Source organism: Mauremys reevesii, linkage group 21 (assembly GCF_016161935.1).
Source record: "Mauremys reevesii isolate NIE-2019 linkage group 21, ASM1616193v1, whole genome shotgun sequence".
Lineage (NCBI taxonomy): Eukaryota > Metazoa > Chordata > Testudines > Geoemydidae > Mauremys > Mauremys reevesii.
This window is the reverse complement of record NC_052643.1, coordinates 13,513,542-13,534,777: the sequence shown is the minus strand read 5'-3', so window position 1 is coordinate 13,534,777 and position 21,236 is coordinate 13,513,542. Positions and strand designations below refer to the sequence as shown.

The 21,236-nt window shown below is 47.9% G+C and overlaps 1 protein-coding gene across 8 annotated transcripts in view; it reads left to right on the top strand.

The window, feature by feature from the left end:
• The window catches only part of TP73 (tumor protein p73), an 80,096-nt gene that overhangs the window by 46,506 nt on the left and 12,354 nt on the right, over positions 1–21,236 (top strand). For all 8 annotated transcript variants that reach the window (XM_039509433.1, XM_039509429.1, XM_039509430.1 and 5 more), the window contains one exon: positions 20,870–21,056. In XM_039509433.1, the coding sequence (XP_039365367.1) occupies positions 20,870–21,056 (187 nt within the window). The remainder of the gene's footprint in view (positions 1–20,869; positions 21,057–21,236) is intronic.

The window sequence follows — 21,236 nt, the reverse complement described above, 5'->3', positions numbered from 1 at the left end:
GATAAAGACTGAGGTGAGACAGATGACATAGAAAGGGAGCAAAGGGGTTTCCTGTAGGGTTATGATTTGACCGTGCTACCAAACCAGCACAGCAGATCATAAGCAACCTGTATCGGCCCTACGTGTGATAATGACTTATTTTTGGAAGCTGATGTGTTTAATTACTGTGAAAGGCCTTTTAATGATGGACAAAAAGTTATCTTCCAGCTGCTTAATGTATGGGCTAAGAGCGTTAAAACCCCAAATAGCTGCAGTTCCTATTCTGTTTCTGTCAGTCCAATACGTGCCACCCCTCTAGCTGCTGCGTATGGGAATGGAAAGTGCACACGGAATATTGCCTAGCGGGAGCGTGGCGGAGAAGGGGTTAAAAAGGTGATTTATAACAGCTGTCTCCCAGCAGTTTGTTTTGTAATTCTAGACAGCCAAGCTGCCCCATGAAAATGAATAGGGAGAGCAGTGAGGGGTCACCTCTGCGGGGCTCCCAGGTGAGCAGGGAAGGGAGATGAAGCATGCCCAGCACAGCGCTGATGTAGGGAACTCCCATCCCAGTGCCTGTAGCACTGGCAGCCCTCAGCACACAATGAGCTCTCGTCCGAATGATCTTCCGGCAATTCTACACCAAAATATGTGGGTACTGGTATCGGCAAAGAATAAGGAGCCATTGGGGTGTAAAATAAAGCAAACGCAAGGTAAATCCGTACGGCATTGCACTGACCACTCAGTCTTCAGCAGCTTCTAAAGCAAACCAAAAATAAATCTGGGTTTCAAGGGATCATCACTTACTTCATGGCTTGGCGTAAAGGGCCAGATGATCTGGTGTAAATAGCATAGAACCACTGAGCCGAGGAGCCGGCCAAAACATTTTCTGGGGAATCTGTACTTGGCCAGCATTCTAGTGAAGAGGACAGGGTGTCTGGATGGCAGTGTATCCCCTGCCCCTCTCTGGGTCAGTGAAGTGTAGATTAACAACGGGGTATCTCTCTGGATTAGGTCTGGGATTAAACACTAGGCCTTGAGGGTAAGAAACAACCCTAGCCTGTTCCTCTTCCCTTGGGGGGAAGCTTCCTCAGTGAAGAGTGAAGGTCAGTAGGAATTGCGCAGCTAGTGGAGGGACTCAGGACTGTGATAGGAGCCAGATACGAACCTAGGTAAATCGGTAGGGCTGGATTTGGATGAAAGATGGAATTTTCTGCCCAAACCCTGGTTCTTTGATGGGGATGTTCAAAAGGAAGAGATGCCAAATGGAAAACAAATGGAGGCTACTGTGATTGGTCTCATCTCTGAGATTCCTCCCTCCTTGGTCACTCCCGTGAGCTGGGAGCCACCCCATGGATCTGGGGTAGCATGGTGGTCATCGAGCATGGTTTGGTCAGATACAAAAGGCAGGGCTGCTTTACTCGTGAGGCCTGCAGTTTGACATCCCCTCCCCTGACAGTGCAGGTGAGATACTAATAATCAGCCTGGTGGCAAACAGCAAAGAAAATAAATTCAGCATTTCCAAGGGGGATTCCGTAGCCTACTTGGTCTGGTAGTTCCCATCAGCGATGCAAGCGGAGTGTATCAGCTACAAACTCTTGAAAGACAATGAAAAGCCAGAGGTGGTGCAGCCTTTGCTAGCCAGCTGGATTCACTGGGACAGGGACAGATCCCGGATATCAGAGAATGCCCTCCTGGATTCTTACAATACTCCTGACATTAATACACACAGACACAGAGCTGAGGACAGGAGCTGTTCAGTACATGTGAATCAAGGGATAACACCTGCTGAAGGAGCACCCACTGATCACAGTTGAATGACCCATTAGGAAAATGCCCTTTTCCTGCTCTCAAATGCTCACTTATCATAGGATTTGTGCCTGGAATACACACACTGTGTATATAGCCAATGCCACATCATTCCCACAATAACAGCAGCTAGGGTGACCAGATGGCCCGATTTTATAGGGACTGTCCTGATTTTGGGTTCTTTTTCTTATATAGGCTCCTATTACCCCCACCCCCATCCCGATTTTTCACACTTGCAGCAGGAACATTTAAGGACAGAGCAGCACAGAAACAAGTGCTTTGGGCTCGTCCCCTACGGCGCGCAGCCACTGACTGCATCACATCCCTCATTGTGTTTCAGTGCCATTTTTCTATCGATATCAGCTTTGTTGCTGACTGTTGTGTCCCAGGTTAGTGGAAGCTCTGTTTCCGGGACTGGTGATCATGTTCTCTATCACTAGAGATCCGGGCACTCTCAGCTTCATTGACGATGTCTCCACTGCATGGGCATCCACACAGCACTGTTTATACTACCAAAGTCCTCTGCCATCATGCACTGGGCTCCACGTAAAAGCTAGGGTGGATTCTTTTGCGGGATATTCAGTTCTACAATTATTACAGAGCCCTGCTCAGGAAGCTGGGATCTTCCCAGGACCTTGCACTAGCGCAGGACAAATGATCTAAATCAGAATATTCTTATCTCACGGGAAGCACTGTGGAAACTGCTTGCATTTCATTCAGATTCAGTAGAATTCCACTTAGAATGAAAGTCCCAGACTGTTTCAGCATAGCACACTGTGTTGGCTGCAACCCTGGTTTACACTTGGAATGGAGCTGATCTGTGCTGAGGGGGAATGACTAACATGACAGGCTAGTTTTCATGTTTGGAACCCCAAATTATCATCCCCAGCCATGCATTCAAGGGCCCAAATCAGCTTTAACACCTGAACGAAGCATGTAAGCCCACATGGCTCAAATACATGTTTGAAAATTAGCCTCCAGGAAGTTGTAGGCACTTTGATACCACAGTGAAAGAATGAATATGTGGAATGAATGTGTGAGATAGATAAAATCTTATTCTGCTCTCATATGTCAATTTGGAGTAACTCCACTAAAGTTTGTATAGTTACAACATGTAAAACCTGTGTGAGATCAGAATCAGGCCTATCATTTCCCTGTATTTTGGACAGTGAAAATTGTGGCAGATGCTTGGTTCTAAACATCAGCTGTTGCTAGAGGGAGCATAAGTTCCCATGTGACTCTGCAGTGACCATTGTAACGTCGTCTCTTTTAACAAATACTGGTCATGCTGGATTGGCAGCGAAACTCATCCCAGATTGCACCATTGTCTGATTGACAAAGTGTCTGAATTTTGTAATTTTGTATTTTCTGTTAAAAGAAAGAGATTATTTTCCAGGTCTGTTTTCTCTCCACTAGACTGCATGCTTTATTTCCCCACTGGATACAAGACTGGAGAATGAGTATTTGTGCAAAGAAAATGATTACAATTGAATCAAGTGATCACAGTCTTATTTCACTTGCTATATGCAAACAGCAGATAGTCTTGACCAAAGAAGTACTAATCAACAGTTAGGAAATGCAGACAATTGATAAGGGAAGCTAAAGGTATCAATGAAAACTCTATGGCCAGTGGGGTTGAGGACAGCATGAAAGATTTCTTTAAATATATCAGGAACAAATGAAATCCTAGTACTGCTATAATTCTGATACTAAACAAAGATGGCAAAATTATTAATCATGATGCAGAAAGTAGTAGTCAACAAATATTTCTATTCTCTATTCAGAAAGAAGCAAGATGTTTTCATATCTTATAGAGATAAAGAAATGTTTTCTATTCCATCAATGCTAGGAAGGATTGTAAACAACAACTATTAAAGTTAAACATTTTAAAATCAACAGGACCATATAAATTGTTCCCATGAGCCTTAAAAGAATCGGCCAAAGAGTTCTCTGAACCACTAGTGTTAATTTTTAATAAATCTTGGAGCACTGGACTGGAGAGAAAAAAGAAAAAGCCAGTGGATGAGCAAAGACCCTCTTGGCCAGTTAGCCTGACAATGATCCAAGGCATAATCATGGGTAGGCTGATATGGGGATACAATCAGTAAAGAATTAAAAGGGGCTAGCGTCATGAATACCAGTCAATATGGATTTATGGAAAATAGGTCTTGTCAATAGGTCTTCGATGTTGTGTTTTGATGAGAACACAGGTTTGGTTGATAAAGGTAACTGTGTTGACATAATATACTTAAACTTCTGTAAGGCATTTGACTGAGAGCATCTCTACACAGAGGAATAGTGCCCAGCAAGTCTGGGTTTAAATCTGCAGTGACCAGCTTGCCATGCACTAAGTGGCCATGTGGATCCTGGTACCACACACTAAAAGTTGCATAGTGTGCTTTGACGTACTGCTATTTCAAGTACTTGCGTGGGAGAAGATTTCTGGTAGCACGGGGCTCTTTAATTAGAATTAAAAAGCATAATGTGATCCAATGCTTGGAAGCTGAAGCTAGACAATTCAGACTAGAAATAAGGTTCAAATCTTTAACAGTGAGAATAACTAACAGTAAGAACAACTTACCAAAGGTTGTGTTTCTCCAACACTTGAACCATCTCAGCGGAGGCTGGCTATCTTTCTAAAGATAAGCTCTAGCTCAAGCATAAATGATGGGCTCAGAGCAGGAATTACTGGCAAGGTTCCCTGGCCTGTGCTGTGAGGGAGGTCAGACAAAATCGTAATTCAGCCCTTAAAGTCTGTGAATTTATGAATCTCTGAAAGGGCATAATGGAGAAAGGGACCAAGGCTTCAGTTACAAATTGAGGGCTTATGTGGGTCAGAAAATGTTTCTTTAGGTCTTCTCCATGGGAATCTCCTGCAGAAGATGCGTGTGACCTGGGAGTGCCTGTCCTGTGCGCTGACCGTCAGACCAAACCTGTCTCTCAGCAAAGCCCCAGTGGTTTCTGTCTCTTAGCACAATTCTTTTGAAATAAAGCCGTTGTTGTATTTTATGCAAAACCTTGGAGCCAGGTTGTTTTTTCTAACAATCTCTTTGTCAGCGGAGGGCCATGAGGTGGGCCAGACCCTGAAAATGAGATTTTTTCTGTGCCTTGGAAGGCCCCTCTGGTGGCTTGTTTCCTGGGGTGGGAGGAAGGGAGTGGATCTGTAGTAGTACAAGACAGGGCATGCAGGGCGCCTACCTGCTTGTTGGAAGCTGTCAGGACTCTCCGTGGCCTGGAGCTGCCTGTACATGCTAGAGCCGGGAGCCGCTCTCGGCTGTTTTCTCACATTCAGCCCCCTTGCTACGCCAGCCAGCTGGTAACTGATAGATAATTAGTATTTTTCTCAAGTACAATTTTAGACTGACTGCTGCTTCCCTCCCCTCTAAAAACATTATCGCCCACACCAAAGCCAGCAGAACCGTTAATAGGGTCTTTGGCCTCCCACAGCCTCACTGAAGAAGAGCCCTAGGAATCAAGCTATCCTCCTCCTTCAGATCAGGACTTGTCCCTGCATTCCCTGATGACCCCGAACAGATGAAGGGTCCATGCAGTCCAGCATTGTGCGCCTGATTCTCCATTGCCTGGCCTTGCTAATGGTTTACACGAGCACGTTGCACTCGCTTCGCTCAGGTGTATATGACCACGGCACATGGTGCAGGCACTAGAGAATCAGACCCCAGCTCTGGCACAGAAGCTGTACCTCTCCATCAGGATCCTGGGGAGGATGTTGTTATTGAAGGAAGGAGACAATGTTCACCCCAGACCTCAGCTGCTGACCAAGCTGGCACTCTGAAGCTATCTTGGGCATGCCACTTGGCTTTCTGGGTCTCAGTTCCCCATCTGTAGAATGGGGATAAAAATCACTTCTTTTTCTGCCATTTGTCTGTCTTGTCTATTTAAATTGTAAGCTCTTTGAGGGCAGGGACTGTATCTTACTATGTGTTGACCCACATACTTAGGGGCCTGTGGCAGGAAGCTGACATCTGCTATGCAAATGGTTGAATGCCTGCTCCCACTGTTTTACTTGCCAAAGCAAAATCATCTTAAATCTTGTTTATTAACTAGGCTCCTTGGATTTACACCTTGTGCCAGTGATTGAAATGCAGGAATTTTCTGGGCCATTCGCTCACCTCTGTCTCTCTCCTATATCAGCCAATTCATTTAGGGCCTGACCCTGACTTCAAACACAAACTTCAGATAGATTCCAGTGGTGTCAGACTGAGCCCTCTTTATTTACATGGCAGCCTGCAGCTGATCAGCCTCTCTCCCACACTCCAAATTCTGCAGCATTATCAAGCAGCAGAGAAGTTCAGGGACACCTGTTTCCTGCTGAGGTTTGAAACCACCTGGAGAGTCAGGCAGGAAGATACAAAAGGAAGCCGTCAGATGTCAGAAGCGGCACAGGGGATGTCTCTGGCTCCAACAATGGTGAGCAGGGACACAGAGGGGGCCAACGTTGTATATGCAGCGGGAGAAGGAGGCTGGTATGTGTATGCTCCAGTTATCATCGTCTCGGTGTTAGCGATTTGGGGTTCTTGTTGCTGATAGGAAGCCTGTACCTATAAACTGGGAATTTGGTGCAATTACAAAAAGAACAAAAAGCTCTTTGGACATAGTATCCAAATTTACAAAAGTACAGCTCGGAGGAAAAGCCACTTAACCTCTCAAATCAGCAGCACAACGCTGGTGTGCATGAGCCTTTCCCTAATCCCAGCTGTGCTACAGAGCAGAGCAAAACAGCACGCACAAGAGTCATCTCCCCCACGGGCCAACGTTTGCTCCATGCAAAAGTCTGCTGTGCCCTTTGAGCTTGAGACGTACCGTGACTCTTTTATGGTTCCTGAGTAGCCTGACCAAGTAAAGATAAATACACAGCCTGGAATTCAGTAATAACACGTATGTGTCCAGTAGAGGATAATGCAAGAGCACTTGATCTCATGTTTAGAAACGTAGGATGCACCGTCCTGGATCAGAGTGTCGATCCATTAGCTCCAGTGGGGACCTATATCCGAGGCTATGCTGGGGGGCAAACAAAATGAATCATAGTGCACCTGCCCCTTTGTGCAATGCTGTTAGGGGAATACTCCTTCCTGACCCCTGGAGTGGTCAGCGGATGTCCTGAAGCATGAGCTTGGATGCCTTTTTTTAAGCCTGCATAGGTGCAAATCCAGCCTTGTGTAAAGTCAACTACAGCATCTCCAACAGCAAGTTCCACAGTTTGAATACATGCTGTGTGAAGAAGTGTTTCCTTCCATTGGTCCTAAATGTACCTGCCATTAATATGACTTAGTGTGTCACCACCAGGCAGATCTTGGGGGAGAGGTGTACCGGAGGGCTGGAGAATTGGTCTTGCTCAGCAAATAGCTCCGATCTCAATGCTTTGCAAGCCAGAATTTCATTTCAGAAGGGCTGCTCTGTACTCAGCCTGTAGACCTCTCTTCTAGAAGGGGGGGCCATTACTTGAACCCAAAAGTTTCATTCTTAACTAAAAGGACATGTCACAATAATTCTCTCTATGGCTTTCAAGTGCCTTTCTGAATCCAAACTGGAATGTACCAAGTGCTCATGGAACCCACCGTGCAATGGAGACGGGGGCACTTCCCAGCGATGCAGGAAATGCGCTGAAGCCCTGATTGCCCACTCAGGCGCTTTCACCACCCTGGAGCCTCACAGCTTGGGAACGACAGACAGGTGGTGTCAGTGCTGAGCTGATAGTGTCGGAATGCACCAAGGAGAGCTGGTCTGAGTTCCCGGCTCTGCCACCAACTACCTGGGAACCTTGGAAAAATCTCTCTGCCCCTTAGTTTCCCCATCAGTAAAATGGGGCAATAATAAATAATAATAATAATAATACTTCCTCCTCTCTCTATTTAGATTGTAAGGTCTTTGGGGCAAAGGCTATCTGTGACAATGCACTGTGGGGCCCCAGTCTCTGTTCAGGGAGTGCTAGCTGCTAAAGATTAATTAGGATCCGACTCCCAGGTCAGATTCTGTTGCCCTGTGTTTTTGCACCAGCGTGTTCAGCTAGATTCCCCCAACCATCTCTCTTCACTCTTTACCGCCACGAGTTCCCCGGCACATCCCAAAACAACGGCATTGCTGGGTTTTCTGCTTGCTTCTGAGTGGCACTTGGCCTGTGTGCAGACTTGGTCACGTGGTTAAAGTAGCCAGACAGAGAGCGAGTCGGACGTACTGGAAAGATTTGAAAAGGACTGAGTATGCGTGGCTCGGCCAAGCGGTGAGTAAGAGAGGATGTGAGCCCAGTCGACAGGTATTTAAAAGGTGTAAAATGTCAGGGAGGGAGGGAAATCAATTAGGGTGAACTATGGGACTGTAATTAGGAGTAATAGCAGGATAGTAAGCACAGAAAAATGCAGGCTGAAGAACAAGAAATCTATTCATTTGTGGTCCTGCTAATAGATCTGGGGTGCAGCAGGTGGGTGCAGCCTTGGGGAGTCTCTGGTAACAGCCCTGTGAGAGCTGGGTTTGGCGGTCACAGGCCCTCCTGCAGATCCCCCAGGTGTGGAGTGAGCCCTTGGGCAGAGCAAAGCCCACCCTCTGAGGGGATGAGGTGAGGTGATCTCGGCATAGGGATCCTTGTGACGTCTCCCTTGCTCCCCTTGTGTTTGTTCGGAGCAGAGCCCTCTTCTGCGTGAGGAGATTTTGGCTAGGCAAACAACTGCAGTATACATAGAGGAGACCCTGGGTCCTGCCGCTTTGGGAAGAGCCCAGAGGGGGCCTTTCAAAGCTAGGATGCTCCGCACACCTTTGTGTCTCTGCGTCCATGAAGACTTCCGGGTGAAGAGGCAATTTTATGACAATCTGTTTATTGCGAGAGCTACGTTACATTAGAGTTAAAGGTGAGGCTAGCAATGCCCACAGCTGGGTGGAACCTGTACCCACTGTATAGGTGCAGCCAGGGGAGATTTTGGGAAGACGTATGATCCTCAGGAGTCCTGGATTCTACTCCCGGCTCTGCTGGGTGGCCTTGGGGCAAGTCACTGCTCTTCTTTATGCCTCAGTTTCCCCATTCCATACAATGGGGATAATGCTACTGACCTCCTTTTGTACAGAGCTCTGAGCCTATGGAGGAAAACAGGAGCTAGGTATTGTTACATCCCCTTTATAGTCCCAACCTTTTACTGTCCTGCTCGTTTAAACATTCACTTGCAGCCGTCCTGTGATCACCAGTGTCCAGAACCAAGCAGCTCAGTGCGAAAAGACCTGAGATTGTTCCCTTCAACTTGATCATTAACGGCCACTAACTCCACTTCTTTTCTTCTGGAGGGATGGACAAAGTGGATGGGAAGTGGGGTCAGACGGGACTGGGACTTTCTAGTTTTATAGACAGTCCGTGTAAGTCTTGTGTACATCTCCCGATACAGTGCACACGATGCCCTGGACATATCCACAGCCTTGCTCACGCTAAAAGGGAAACAAAGTAACTTGTGATGGAATTTCCAGCTCACTGAGAAATTATAAAGACCAATGATTAAAAAATGGTTATTAAAAAAATTAGAAAGAAAAAAGCCCTGCAGTCGGCATGTCTTCCAGGATCTGTTGTAACAGATTCGTCCGAGCCAGTTAACGGTATTTGCGGTTTGCAAGATCCTACATGTCTGAGTAAAATGACAGACACATTATTATCACCTCTCTGCTGTGATCTGTCCAAACCTGTCCTGGGATGCAGCTCCACAGCTGCTTGCTGGGGAGTACAAGGAAATTAGCAGCCTGCGGCAGCACTTTTCTTCTCTCTCTCTCCCTCTTGCCAGTCTAGTGGCTTTATTGGGATCCATTGACTGCAGTCCCTGACACGTCTTGAGTAGGACTAATGAGGAGACTGGAATGTAAGGAGGAGGAGGGGGTTGCAGGGGGAGATAGTGGGGAAAAAGTAATTGTTTGGCAAATCATTTCCTTCAAGAAAGAAAGCAGCAGCACTGGGATCTGATCCTCCTGAAGTAGGCAAGTCTAGACGCTTCTGTGTCAACAGCTGAAGATAAATAAGATTTTTATCAGTTCAGAATCTGTTGGGACACATCCGCCTAGCGGTTCTGCAGAACAGGGAAAACTAGGGGGAAGGGATGTTTCCATTAGGCCTTTTCACACAGAATATTTAGATTCGATTTTGGTTTTAGGCTCTCAAAGTGCTATGGGAAAATGCTTCGCTTTTCTCCTGTCCCCGTCACAGGAAGCAAAGCCAGTAGATATAAGCAATGAAGTAGCTTCATCCTTAGTGGGGTTTGGAATTCTGTTCCCCTGCTCAGGATGCAGGGCAGTAAACGGTAAAGCTCGGTGCAGTTTGACATTGCAGACAAGCTCAGACTTCCCTGGGTTTGTGTGGAGTATTCAAATGGGATTTCGACCTCTGTTTCTATAAAACCCTTCCTTGGACCTAAGCTGTAGATGATAAATATCAACCTCGGGATGGATGTTATTAAAGAGTCTTATCACAAGAGCAGATTACATCCCCAGGAGTGTTTTTATTTTCTGTCACTGGTGCACAATGGCTGCTCTGTCCCGCCCCAGAAATGGCTGCATTTCAGAAGATAGGGGAAGTGACCTCTATCCCATTACACTCTGGGATTCTTGGGTGTGACAGGCACTGGAAAAATGCATGGGATTAGCTCAGAGATGTGCTTGAATAGTGAAAGGCTGTCAGTGTTTCACAATTTTGGCTCCTCCAATAAGTCCTACAACTCTGGAATTTACTTGGACTTAAAGAAAGGAGGTTGCAGTAGCAGAGAAGAAACATCTAAGCAGGTTGAGGTCTGATTTTCATTGCAACAAATGACAAAATTCTGGCATTAGAAATAGCATCGATAGGGCAAAAATTGGATTACAAGATATTTCCGATAGAGCAGGCTCAGTTTACATCGGATTGGTGCTACTACCATTATTTGCTATTAATTATCCCAGTAGCTCCTAGAAGCTCCAGCTAGGCTGAGGCCCTGTTATGCTCATTCCTGTACAAACACAGTGTAAGACAGTCTCTGCCTTTGTTCTGTGAGGGAAATGACATTAATAATAAAGCTAGTGGGAAGAAAGATGCTAAAGGTCTATAAATACCCAAAGGGTACAGTAGGGACCGAAAATAAAGGGAAGGAATAATACGGAGGTGACGGAACAGGGAACACATTTAAGATCTAGTCTATATTAGAAACGGAATCCTAAGAGGGAGGTCTCTCTGGTGCTAGATTAATCCACCTTGGGAACTTAGAAAAGGAGTGGAATCCAGGTGTCCTGGGAGCTAGTCCCCTGATGAAGCCACTAGATAAGCATGCTGAGTAAAGACAAATATCTACATTTAGTTTGACTATGTTCCACCTAGACCAGGGACAGCTCCTTTGGAAGAAGTCCAAGACATTTTTCAAAATGCTTGTTCAACAGCTCCTTTCAGGAAGCCATTGTTGTCTTTCTTTCTTTCCAGTTCTCACCCGAATGGGAACAGCAAATTTTTACAAGAAAAAGCAGAGTCACAATTTCTCCAAACTGAGACAAGAACCTTGAAAATAAGAGGTCAGACTAGATGATCACAATGGTCCCTTCTGGCTTTGAAATCTATGAATCTATGAAAACATAGTACAATCACTTGGACTGAAGATGTATCTGAGGATTATTGATATATATGGAGTGCAAGCAATGCAACCAAGAGCAAATGTCACTGCACTATGAGACATTCTTAACGAATGCTTGTCAAGTGCTTTGGTATCTTAAAGGTGCTAATTATCATGGGTCCATTTTTTCAAAAGTCCAGAAGCCCAGAACTATGGACAGAAATCCAAGTGCAATAGATTATTAGCTCATGCAAATCACCACTTAGATGTCTAACTTTGGCATCTGAACTAGATATGAAATTTCACGTGCATTATGGTGAGTGCAAAATATTTTGGGCTTCTTCCTTTTGAAAATCAGGCTGTGTACGTGCAAAGTATAATTCATTTTTTAAAATAGAGGGTTCTGGTGCATAGCGGCCGTGAACAGGCTAATTCAGAAAGAAATATCTACTCTTTTCAAAGGAATAACGCTAAGAGGCAAGGAACTGGTCACTCCCACCAGAATCCTACTGAAGGCAAAGGGCATGCAAATGGCAGATGCATGAACTGAGTGGACATTGACTGGTAGGTGATAGGACATCTGTGCTAAAGAAAAGAGCCATGTATTGTATGCAGTATTGAAATGGGATATAAAACAGACTACTGCTCTCTCTGAGTTATCAGCACACAGTTCCTTAAAAGAATAGCTTGTTATTGTTGAAGGATCTTTGAAGACAATTCTGGAGCTGTTAAGACACGATAAGGTTATCAGTGGAGGCATGTCTGTGTTCGGCTGCAGCTCTTTTGCCTGCAGGGCAATCGTTTTTGCTATTTAACAGAGATTTATCCATGTCATAACATGGTATAATGAGAGCATGTGTTACCGAAGAACTTACCATAATGCACCTCTACTCTTCCAGAAAAATGTTATTTCCCAGGCGTGTTGGGGACTGCCCGGGAATGTCTACATGAAAGGATCCTTTGACAGGAGTTGTCAGTATGTTAACACCTGGCCAGGAAGAACCCCCCAAATAACCCTGGTTTTGCCATGCTGCCTGCTGAAAATGAATGTCAGATCACAATCACACAGAGTATGTAGGTTACATGGGCGAAAGCAAAGGGGTCAGGCTTCTCTGTTCTGTGCTCACAGATTGCAGCTTTGTACGTGTTTCAGGAGAGACTATTTAAATCTAATCTAAAATAAGTGCAAAGCCTGGTTTAGATGCTGAATGGTATCACATCTAAGAAACTGACTTCAGTATGTCATCAAAATGTAGTCAGATCCTGCACCCTTCATAAGCCTAAGATCTGGGCATGTCACAAAGAGGCCTGTTCATAGTGTCACACAGAACGCCACTGCTTTTATAACAGGAAGCTGACCTGTCCTAGGTGTAATCGGACAGTGGCACATCTGTGCGACTCGGACAGGCCAGGAGAATCCTTACTGCCAAATTCACCCTCATGTCGTATATACAAATTATTATCCACCCGCCCCACCCCTTCTTCAAATACCTCTTCTATTTCAGGAGCTAGATCCAAACTGCCCCTCTTTGTGTTTAAAACCCTCCATAGACATGATTCCAGCCAGCTCCCTGGCTCTGGCTCTCTTCCCTGATACCTTCACTTACTCCCTGGCCCTTTGCACAATCTCACCCCTGCTGGTCAGAGAACTGTCTCCTCTGCAGCTCCTGCCATCTGGGACAGCCTTAAATCCTCTCTGTGTCGCTTCATGGCTCTCAGCTGAAAAGGTCCCTGTCATTCCTCGTTTCTCTCTCCTAACCTCTCTCCCCTTTGGCTAGTATTTCACCTGAGAGCTGCTTTATTTTGAGTTGCAGTTGACAGGAGAGAAACCAAAGTGAAGTTGCACTGGTCTGTCAGTGGGGAACAGACGTTCATGGCATTTCCTTGGGCCTGGGTTCCACAGCAGAATTTCCTAGAAGAATGTATCTACACACGTGCCCCCACAACACAAAGACCCACCTAAAAGGGAGCTTCTGAATGTAGCTGCTAATATTTACTGGAAGTCGTATGTTATATAAATCCATCCGTCCACCCCTCATCTGGGTTGACCAGCAATCTTGATAGGAACTGAAAAGTGCAGAGCTGTAGGTCAGCAGAGACCTTGAGACAGCTGCATGCTGTGTGCAGGCACGATAAAGATAACATGCCTTGAGACAGGAACAAAAATCATGTCCAATTCATGCTGCCTTTCTAGTGTACAAAACTCAAGCCAAAGAGGGTGAGTTTGCCAGAAAGGTCAGCTACCAAGCACTCAGCTTTAGATTCCAGGGATTAGACCAAATTTTGTTGGATGTGTTGGTGGATCATGTTCAATCACAGCTTACACTAACACAGCATGAAAGAGCTCCAAAATACTTGAAAAACCACGTAGAGAGCTGCTACCCCAGTGACATCCAGCCTGGTAGAGCAGCCCAAGGCACATCACAGAACAATCAGAGAAAGGGCAATTTTCACTATAAACACTGAGCAAATCCTTACTCTGGGATCATAAACATCCATACAGGGCAGACAGGATCTCAAAATGTCAGCTGTCCTCCAAAAGCCCCACCCCATGCACAGTGAATGCATGGAACTCCGTTATCTGCACCGGAAGGATGAAGGGCTGAGTCAACCCAGCCACAATTCAAACCTGTGGTTCCAGGGAGTCTAGCGATTGCAAACCTGATGTGCAGGCCACTCAGCTATCCCCTGTCTCATACATACGGTGTCTCTATACGTTTTAATGTGTGTGACTGCAAATGCTTCACAGTACTTTGTATCACCACAAACATATTGCCAGCCTCTGTATCAGCTAAGCATGCATGTGCACATGATTAACTCAGATCACAGAATAAGGAAAGCCAGTGATCTCTGAGCCGCACTAATACAGATTGCTAAATTAGCAACAATAGTAGCATTTCCTGGGTGGTTAGCACCAGTTGCCCTTTGGCCCTCTGCCTTGGAAAGACAGGCTAGAATCACCTAGAAATGCACTGGCCATGGGGTCCTGTTCTTCAACTGACTGGAACCACGAAAACAGCATCACCATCTTAAAAACCCCAAGGTACTCGCAACAATCCTCGGTGGATGTAGCGGCAGCCCCGTCTCTTATAGGCATGAAACTGGCCTGGGAGCAAACTCCTGGGTGCACCAAGTGACTAGGGATAAAACTGACCTCAGTATAAGGAAAAAGTAAAGGCTGGCTGGAGGCGTGCCAGAGTCACATGGCCAGTGCAATGGAACAAGAGCACAAGTGCTGCTAAAGCATTTCACTGCAGCCAAGGCAGCTTGTCTCCAGTCAGAACCCTCCGCTCTCATGTACACGCATTGCCCAGGAAGCTGCAGGACTCCTGCTGTCTCACAATTTGGCTTGTGCTCTGTGTGTTTTGATGGCTCGGGACAAGCTTTACCAACCCTGCACGTGTCCCGTGTGGTGGTCTCTTAGTCTTGTGGCACAAGGTGCGCGTTGTTGGGGATAAGATACAGTGCTCTGAACAGGCACATGCCCTGCCGGGCAGGAACTAGCGCTCGGCTTGCACTGTAGGTGCGTGCAGGAGAGGAGAGGAGAGGAGGTCTCAACAAACAAACAAAAACTCTTTCTTAGCTGCAAAGCCGCTTAGGGGGAGGTGGAATGGAAAGGGGACTCGTCGGTTTCCTGACAGAGTAAGGGTAGCCACATGCTTAATTGAAATGGAAGAAAGGGATGTTGCACCAGGTAGCTCTCCCCTCCTCTCCCCTGGCTTTAAATGTTCCATAACATCCCATAGACTCACTCGTCTGCTGTGTAGCTGTATGAAACCTTGTGACATGTCACCAGCTCCAGGACCTCAGTGTGGCTTTTTCCTACCCAGTGGCAAAGCCGTGGACTGTTTCACAAGCATTCTTCCATGCCCCGCCACGGCAGGACACGTGACACTGAGACCCTATGCTGTGTGCTCCACCCTACGTGGGAAAATCCCCTCATGCCGAGCCATACAGGGGCTGTATGTACGCCCGCACACACCGTCAGGCCCAGAGGTGACCTCAGAGGCATGTCACGCATTCGCACTGTTGAGCAGTCTACAGAAAGCTGGGATGTGACTGCGACAGTACGAGGAGCCCAAATCACTTGACAGAGCTTAATGAACCAAGCCTTGTAACGGTCACCCCTGCGAGCTGGGTAACAATATTATCCCCAGTGCTAACGTGTGGAAACTGAGTCACAGAGGGGAGGTGACTTGCCCAAGGTCACATAGCAAGTCAGTAGCAGAGCTCATAATGTTACCCAGCTGTCCCAAACCCCAGCCTCATTCTGTAGAAACTAGACCGCTCTGCAGCTTTCCTTGGTGCAGATCAGTCATTGGCACCCCGTAGTCACTGAAGCAACCCTTGGCAGCTCAGCGGCTGGGTGTTGCTGGGGTGAGGAATACATAACAGGCTTTGCTGACCACCCTGCCAAGGTGCCTCTGGAAACCCTCCATCTAGATGCATTTCCAGTGCACCAGTCACCCGAGTAACAAGGCTCCTAGTTCTGTGCCCTGCCTGTGGAGCTCCCTGCCCTTGGAAAGCTCCCTCCTGGCTTTTCAGAGTAGGCTGACATCCTTGTCACCGCTTCCTCCTGCTGCCTCATTTACAGCTCTTTGCACTGTGCCCTACGCTGTCTCTACCCATAGCTGGCTGCACCCCAGAACCAACACACATCCCCAGGGCAGGAAACAAAACAGCCACCCACTGACCTGGGGTGCAACTATGCAAAGCGCATCTCTGCCCACAGCAAGGCCTAATGACGGCTCCAGCTCAGCCCCTAACCATAAGGGGAAAGCGCTAGCCCTCAGATCACTCCTCTTATAAGCTTGGCTCCTGGAGCAATTCAGCCCAGCTGAGCCCAGCCTGTTCTGGGAATTGCTGCACTGAGAGCAAACACCTGTGGATGGTGTTAGCTCCATCCCTGCCAGATTCCATGCTCAGTTTTTATCTCCTGGGGGATGTGGTACTTTATTTGGCAGTGATTACCATGTAAGTGCTTTTGTACTTGCAGGGTAACTGCACAGGTCTGACTTGGTGGGGTACATGCTGTGGTAATTACATGCTCAGGGAGATTAGCTGGTAGGTCCTATGCTAATTGCTGTGTAACCTGCACTCTGATTTAAGCCTGGTAGATACCTGACCATGAAACTGGATTTACATGAGAAAGTTTGGTTAGTCCTAGGGAGCTAGATATATTGTTGTGAGCTCTGGGGCAAGTCTCTGTGCCTCAGTTTCCCCTCTAGAAAACATGGCTAATAGTTCGTGCTCATGCTGGTCAATGGCTTTGCAATCCTCCTACGAAAAGCACCATCTAAATGCAAAGTATCATTACAATACTAATTAGTGATTCTGCAATGGAGGCAAATAGCCCGCCCATGAAACCTGTGCACTGGCAACACCAGGGTTTGCCTTTCTTAATGGCAGCCCCCGGCTAGGAGGAATTTGCTTCTCTTTCACATGATCAAGCACATCCTGCAAGAGCCTTGTGGAGAATATTTCAATGGTAAAAATAAAATTGTTTTCTAGATACAACCAACCACTCCGGGCACGTCTCAGACTGCCTGCGGGGCTATAGCACCACTCTTTGTCTGACTGTCTCTCTCTCTCCTACAATATATCTCCCTCGCAATTGACACTTTTTAGGACAGTGTCTTCAGTCTCCGCTACAGTAATATTGAGGTTAGACTGGCTGATCAGACCGGACTCTTCTGGCTGTTCTCTGCTCTGGAGTCTGGTAGGAAGCCACACACAACTGAACACTAGCGGCATAACAAGGCGCTACACAGTTCTGAGAGGCTTTCTAGGTACAGGGGAACTGGGGCACTAAGCTGTTTGAAAAATCACTCCCAAAGTGGGCCCAAGTGTTCAGGTGTGTGTGACTTACGTGGGTCCCGGATCCTCTGGTAGTGTTGTGTAATGCACATGTATTAGGTTCTATTCAGATACTTCCAACTCGGGCCAGAGATTGTGGCAGGACAATGCGGAATTACTTCAAAGAACAATCTGTGGAAATGCATTCACCACTGATGATGTACTACAGAAACCCCACGGAGTGCACACAACAGCAGCTTGTCATGTAGCCTGACGTGAGAAAGGCAATGTGAGGAAGACGGGATATATTAAATAACTTCAAAGGAATACCTGTGTTTCTCAAGCGATGCCCTTTGCCAGCAGACAAAGAATCTTTACATTGGCACAATAACCTCAAAGTGGTTAGGACACAAAAGGTAAAAATTGGCTCTTTAACAAGTAATTATTTCAATTCTCTGCTTTCCTGCCATGTTGGCACTTGGGTTGAAATGCACAGAAAGCAGAGAGGGGGAGGATCAGAAAGGCCAGAGGAAAATAAATGTCCATTTTCTTCACACGCTGTAGGGTGCAAGAGTGCTGAGCTTGAGCACTTTAAACTTCTACTTGACAACAAGAGCCTTTAGAGCTCAAAGTGTCCAGAAAAATAATGATCTTTTGGGTACCAAAGTGATGGAGACTGCCAGGCCGCAGCAACTCCTCCTGAGAATATGCCAGCCAAAAAAATACATTTCTAGTTCCATGTGTACGTTCAGTGGGCAGTGCGCATGCTGCAGTACTTGGCGAATAGTCAGAGTTAGACATGGAAAAGACCAGGCCTAGTAGAACAGAAGCCACAACACACATCAGCACAAGGCTGGTCCCTATTGTATTGCTTTGTGCAGCGCAGCTTTAAGAACCAAATCCGTGGGGCTTCCACAACGGCCCCTGGGGCTCTCTTCCTACGTGGCTCTCGGCTACAAAGTGTTTAGTGAGACTTACTCTTAAACGTCCCTTTCTTCACTTTCAGAGCAAGGACGGCCTTGTGGGCTGGGTTCAGCTCCTAGCTCGTGGTCCCTCTCCTCTCCTCTCCTCCTGTGTGCAAGGGAGAGAAGGTGATCCTCCTTGTTCATTTAGAGCGTCCCTTCTTCCGGGCAGGGCCTGCCTCTCCTGCGTCTGGGCAGCACCCAGGACAATGGGGCCCCGATCTGGGGCCAGGCTTTCAGCTCTACTGTAACATAAGTGGAATCCCATGGCACTGACTGACAGAGGGTGTGTGTGTGTGTGTGTGTGCGTGTGTGCGCGCGCACCACAGTATAATTTCGTAGCCAAGATATACAAATGCAGCTCTGTTACTCAGTCCTCACACGTCAGTCCCTGATCATCTTTGTTGCTTTCCTCTGAACTCTCTCAAAGTGGCGATGTCATTCTGGTACCGCGCTGCCTGGCGCTGGACGCTCTGTGTTAGGTGCAGGTACAATTGGGCTGTGTAAATCCCGCCACCCCGATCCATTCCGCCGGGAGTTGGGTCAGTTTAGTTCCAGCTCCCTTTTGTTACAGGGAGGCCGGCTGCTCCTTGATGCCATTTAAGCACTGAATAGTAACCCTGGTTTGTCAGAACTGCTGCCAATAAGTCCCCTCAATACTCCAGTCTTGGTCATTTCCACATTGGAATAGCAAAAGGACGTGGGTGCAGGTTTTCCTGGGGAATGGCTGTCCTGCTGGGGACGGTCACTCAGCTTCCCTCACACCCTCCATCCAAAGGATGTTAACGTGCTGCATACTCACTGCTTATCCCTGTGAACTTTCCCAGGCTCATGCAGCGAGAATCCAGGAGACCCTGCTTCAAAGCCAACCCTAACCATGTCATGGGGTTGTGCCTCTGATCCCTGGACCTCTCCCTTCCCTGCTGGCACAGCTGCAGGCTACAGGAAAGCTACCAGAAATACACCGCAGAGTGAGCACTTGTGGGTGGAGGTGCCGCCCTCTCTGGAGCTGGATTCAGAGCGCGCCCCCCTCCCAGTGCTCTCTCTCAGGGCGGGCGAGGGAAGGTGTGAAGTGCTCAGTGTGGCTACACTAACAGCTCAACTCACCTGAGGCCATCAGGGGTTCAGAAGCTGATTTTTGGCTACCACCCTCCAGTAAGAACTCTTGGCCTCTGAGGCCAGGGCTCTATGCAGAATTAGCCCCGATTTCAGTCAGCCGGGTGGCAGTGCTGATGTAGCAAAGGAAAGTTAGGATCTGTGCCAGTGATACTCAGCCTGGCTGCAAGGAGGGCAACCGCTGGCTTCACCATCTAGACTAAGGGTCTGTACTGGGGCAGCTACACGCAGGGGTGAAATCGGGCTAATTCCAAGTGTATGGACGGTAAAAGTGAAGCACAGACGTCAGATGCTGTGAAGTTAGCACCCCCCACAGCAGCTCAGGCCCAAGGCTGTGGGAATTCGTATCCTGAAAAGGGAGCGATTTAGTCTTCGGAAATCAAGAGCAATAATAAGCTGATTCCCCCCCCCCCACTGCCGCCGCCAATGGTAGCAAAAGTGCAGCTTGTCTGCTGATTGGGGGCTGAAAACTCACTGAGTGCGTAAGTCTCTTTGCCAAGCGACAGCTCTCCGTCTCAGAGCTACCGGGCCGTGACGAGGGAATTGTGTCTTGAAGAGAAAAACTTTTTATGGGTTTGCCCCTGTTTGTTTTAGCCGGGTTTTTAAAAGTTTGTTGTAGGGGGGAAGGGGTTTGTTGTGTGATTGGTCCCCCCCCCTTTGAAGGGGAGTGGATTGGACACTCTAAAGGGGGCTTTTCCCTCCATTCCTACCCTCCAGTTCATCCCGACTTGTTGCAGCACGTCTGTGCAGGGAGCCAATGGTGCAGAAGAGCGCCTCTAGCTCCTGGTGAATTTTTGGGATCCCTGCGCAAACCTGCCTGTTCCAGCATGTTGGAATAAGCCTCCCTCCCCTCCCCCACCAAAAAAAAAAAATAAAAATCCCCAGATCTTCGCAGAGGAGTCTCAGCCCAGGCTGATGAGGGTAGGGCTCAGGGAGCTGATCAGGTATCCCTGCTGAGCTATGCGCATAGGGGAGGGTCATACAGGCGTCTAGCAGATGCCAGGGATGGGCGGGGGGTGAGTTTTTGTCTCCTAACTCCCTCACCCAATCTGAATGCAAGCCCTGGGTTTATCGTCTAGGCATGGCACATAAAGCTCCTGGCCCACACGCCGGCACAGACCCCTGTGCAGCCAGGCTGCATTTAGACAGGTTGCTTTTCCCGCCGTGGAGGGGGCAGGGAGGCATCAGCCCGCGGGTCGCTGTCTCTGCAGCCTCAGACGAAAGTTCCGCCCTCTGCAGCCCCAGTGCCTTGCTGGACCCAGCCCTGAGGGCTGTCAGGTTGCAGGCGTATAAGTTATGAAGGCAGAATGTGGCTTTTGGCTGTTGATCGCCCCAGGGTGAGTGTGTGGGGGGGGGGCAGTACCCTTCCTCCTTTACATGCTTATCGTTTTCAGTGAGATGCCCCCCAAACATTTCCCCCTAGCAAACCCTGCCATGGTCTGTGTGAAAACCAGGTGTGCCAGCCAGAGGCACATGTGTGGCCTGGCTCTCTGGTACAGCCAAGGTGCAGAAAGGCAGATGAAGATGGGGGCAGTGGAGGAACAGGGCTGCAGACCAGGTGACACACCTGATGCCACGATCCATTCCATCCCTGACTGCCCTTTGCCCGTGCCAAGGGATGCGCCCTTAAGCCCAGCTCTCCCTGCTCTTTTCCAGTACTCGCCGCTGCTGAAGAAGCTCTACTGTCAGATCGCCAAGACATGCCCCATCCAGATCAAAGTGTCCACGCCGCCCCCGCCAGGCACCGTCATCCGGGCCATGCCCGTCTACAAGAAGGCAGAGCACGTGACAGAGGTGGTGAAGCGCTGCCCCAACCATGAGCTGGGACGCGACTTTAATGACGGTGAGAGCTGGTCTCCTCCCCTCAGATAGCGGGTCAGTGTCTCCGTCCTCTGCCTCCCAGGTGGGGACAATGATTCTGTTTGAACCTGTCTCATGCTGATAACCTGTATCCCAGAGGTTCCCCATAACCAAGACTTGCACTAGACAATGATCAGGGCCATGTGACACCTGACAGGTGGGG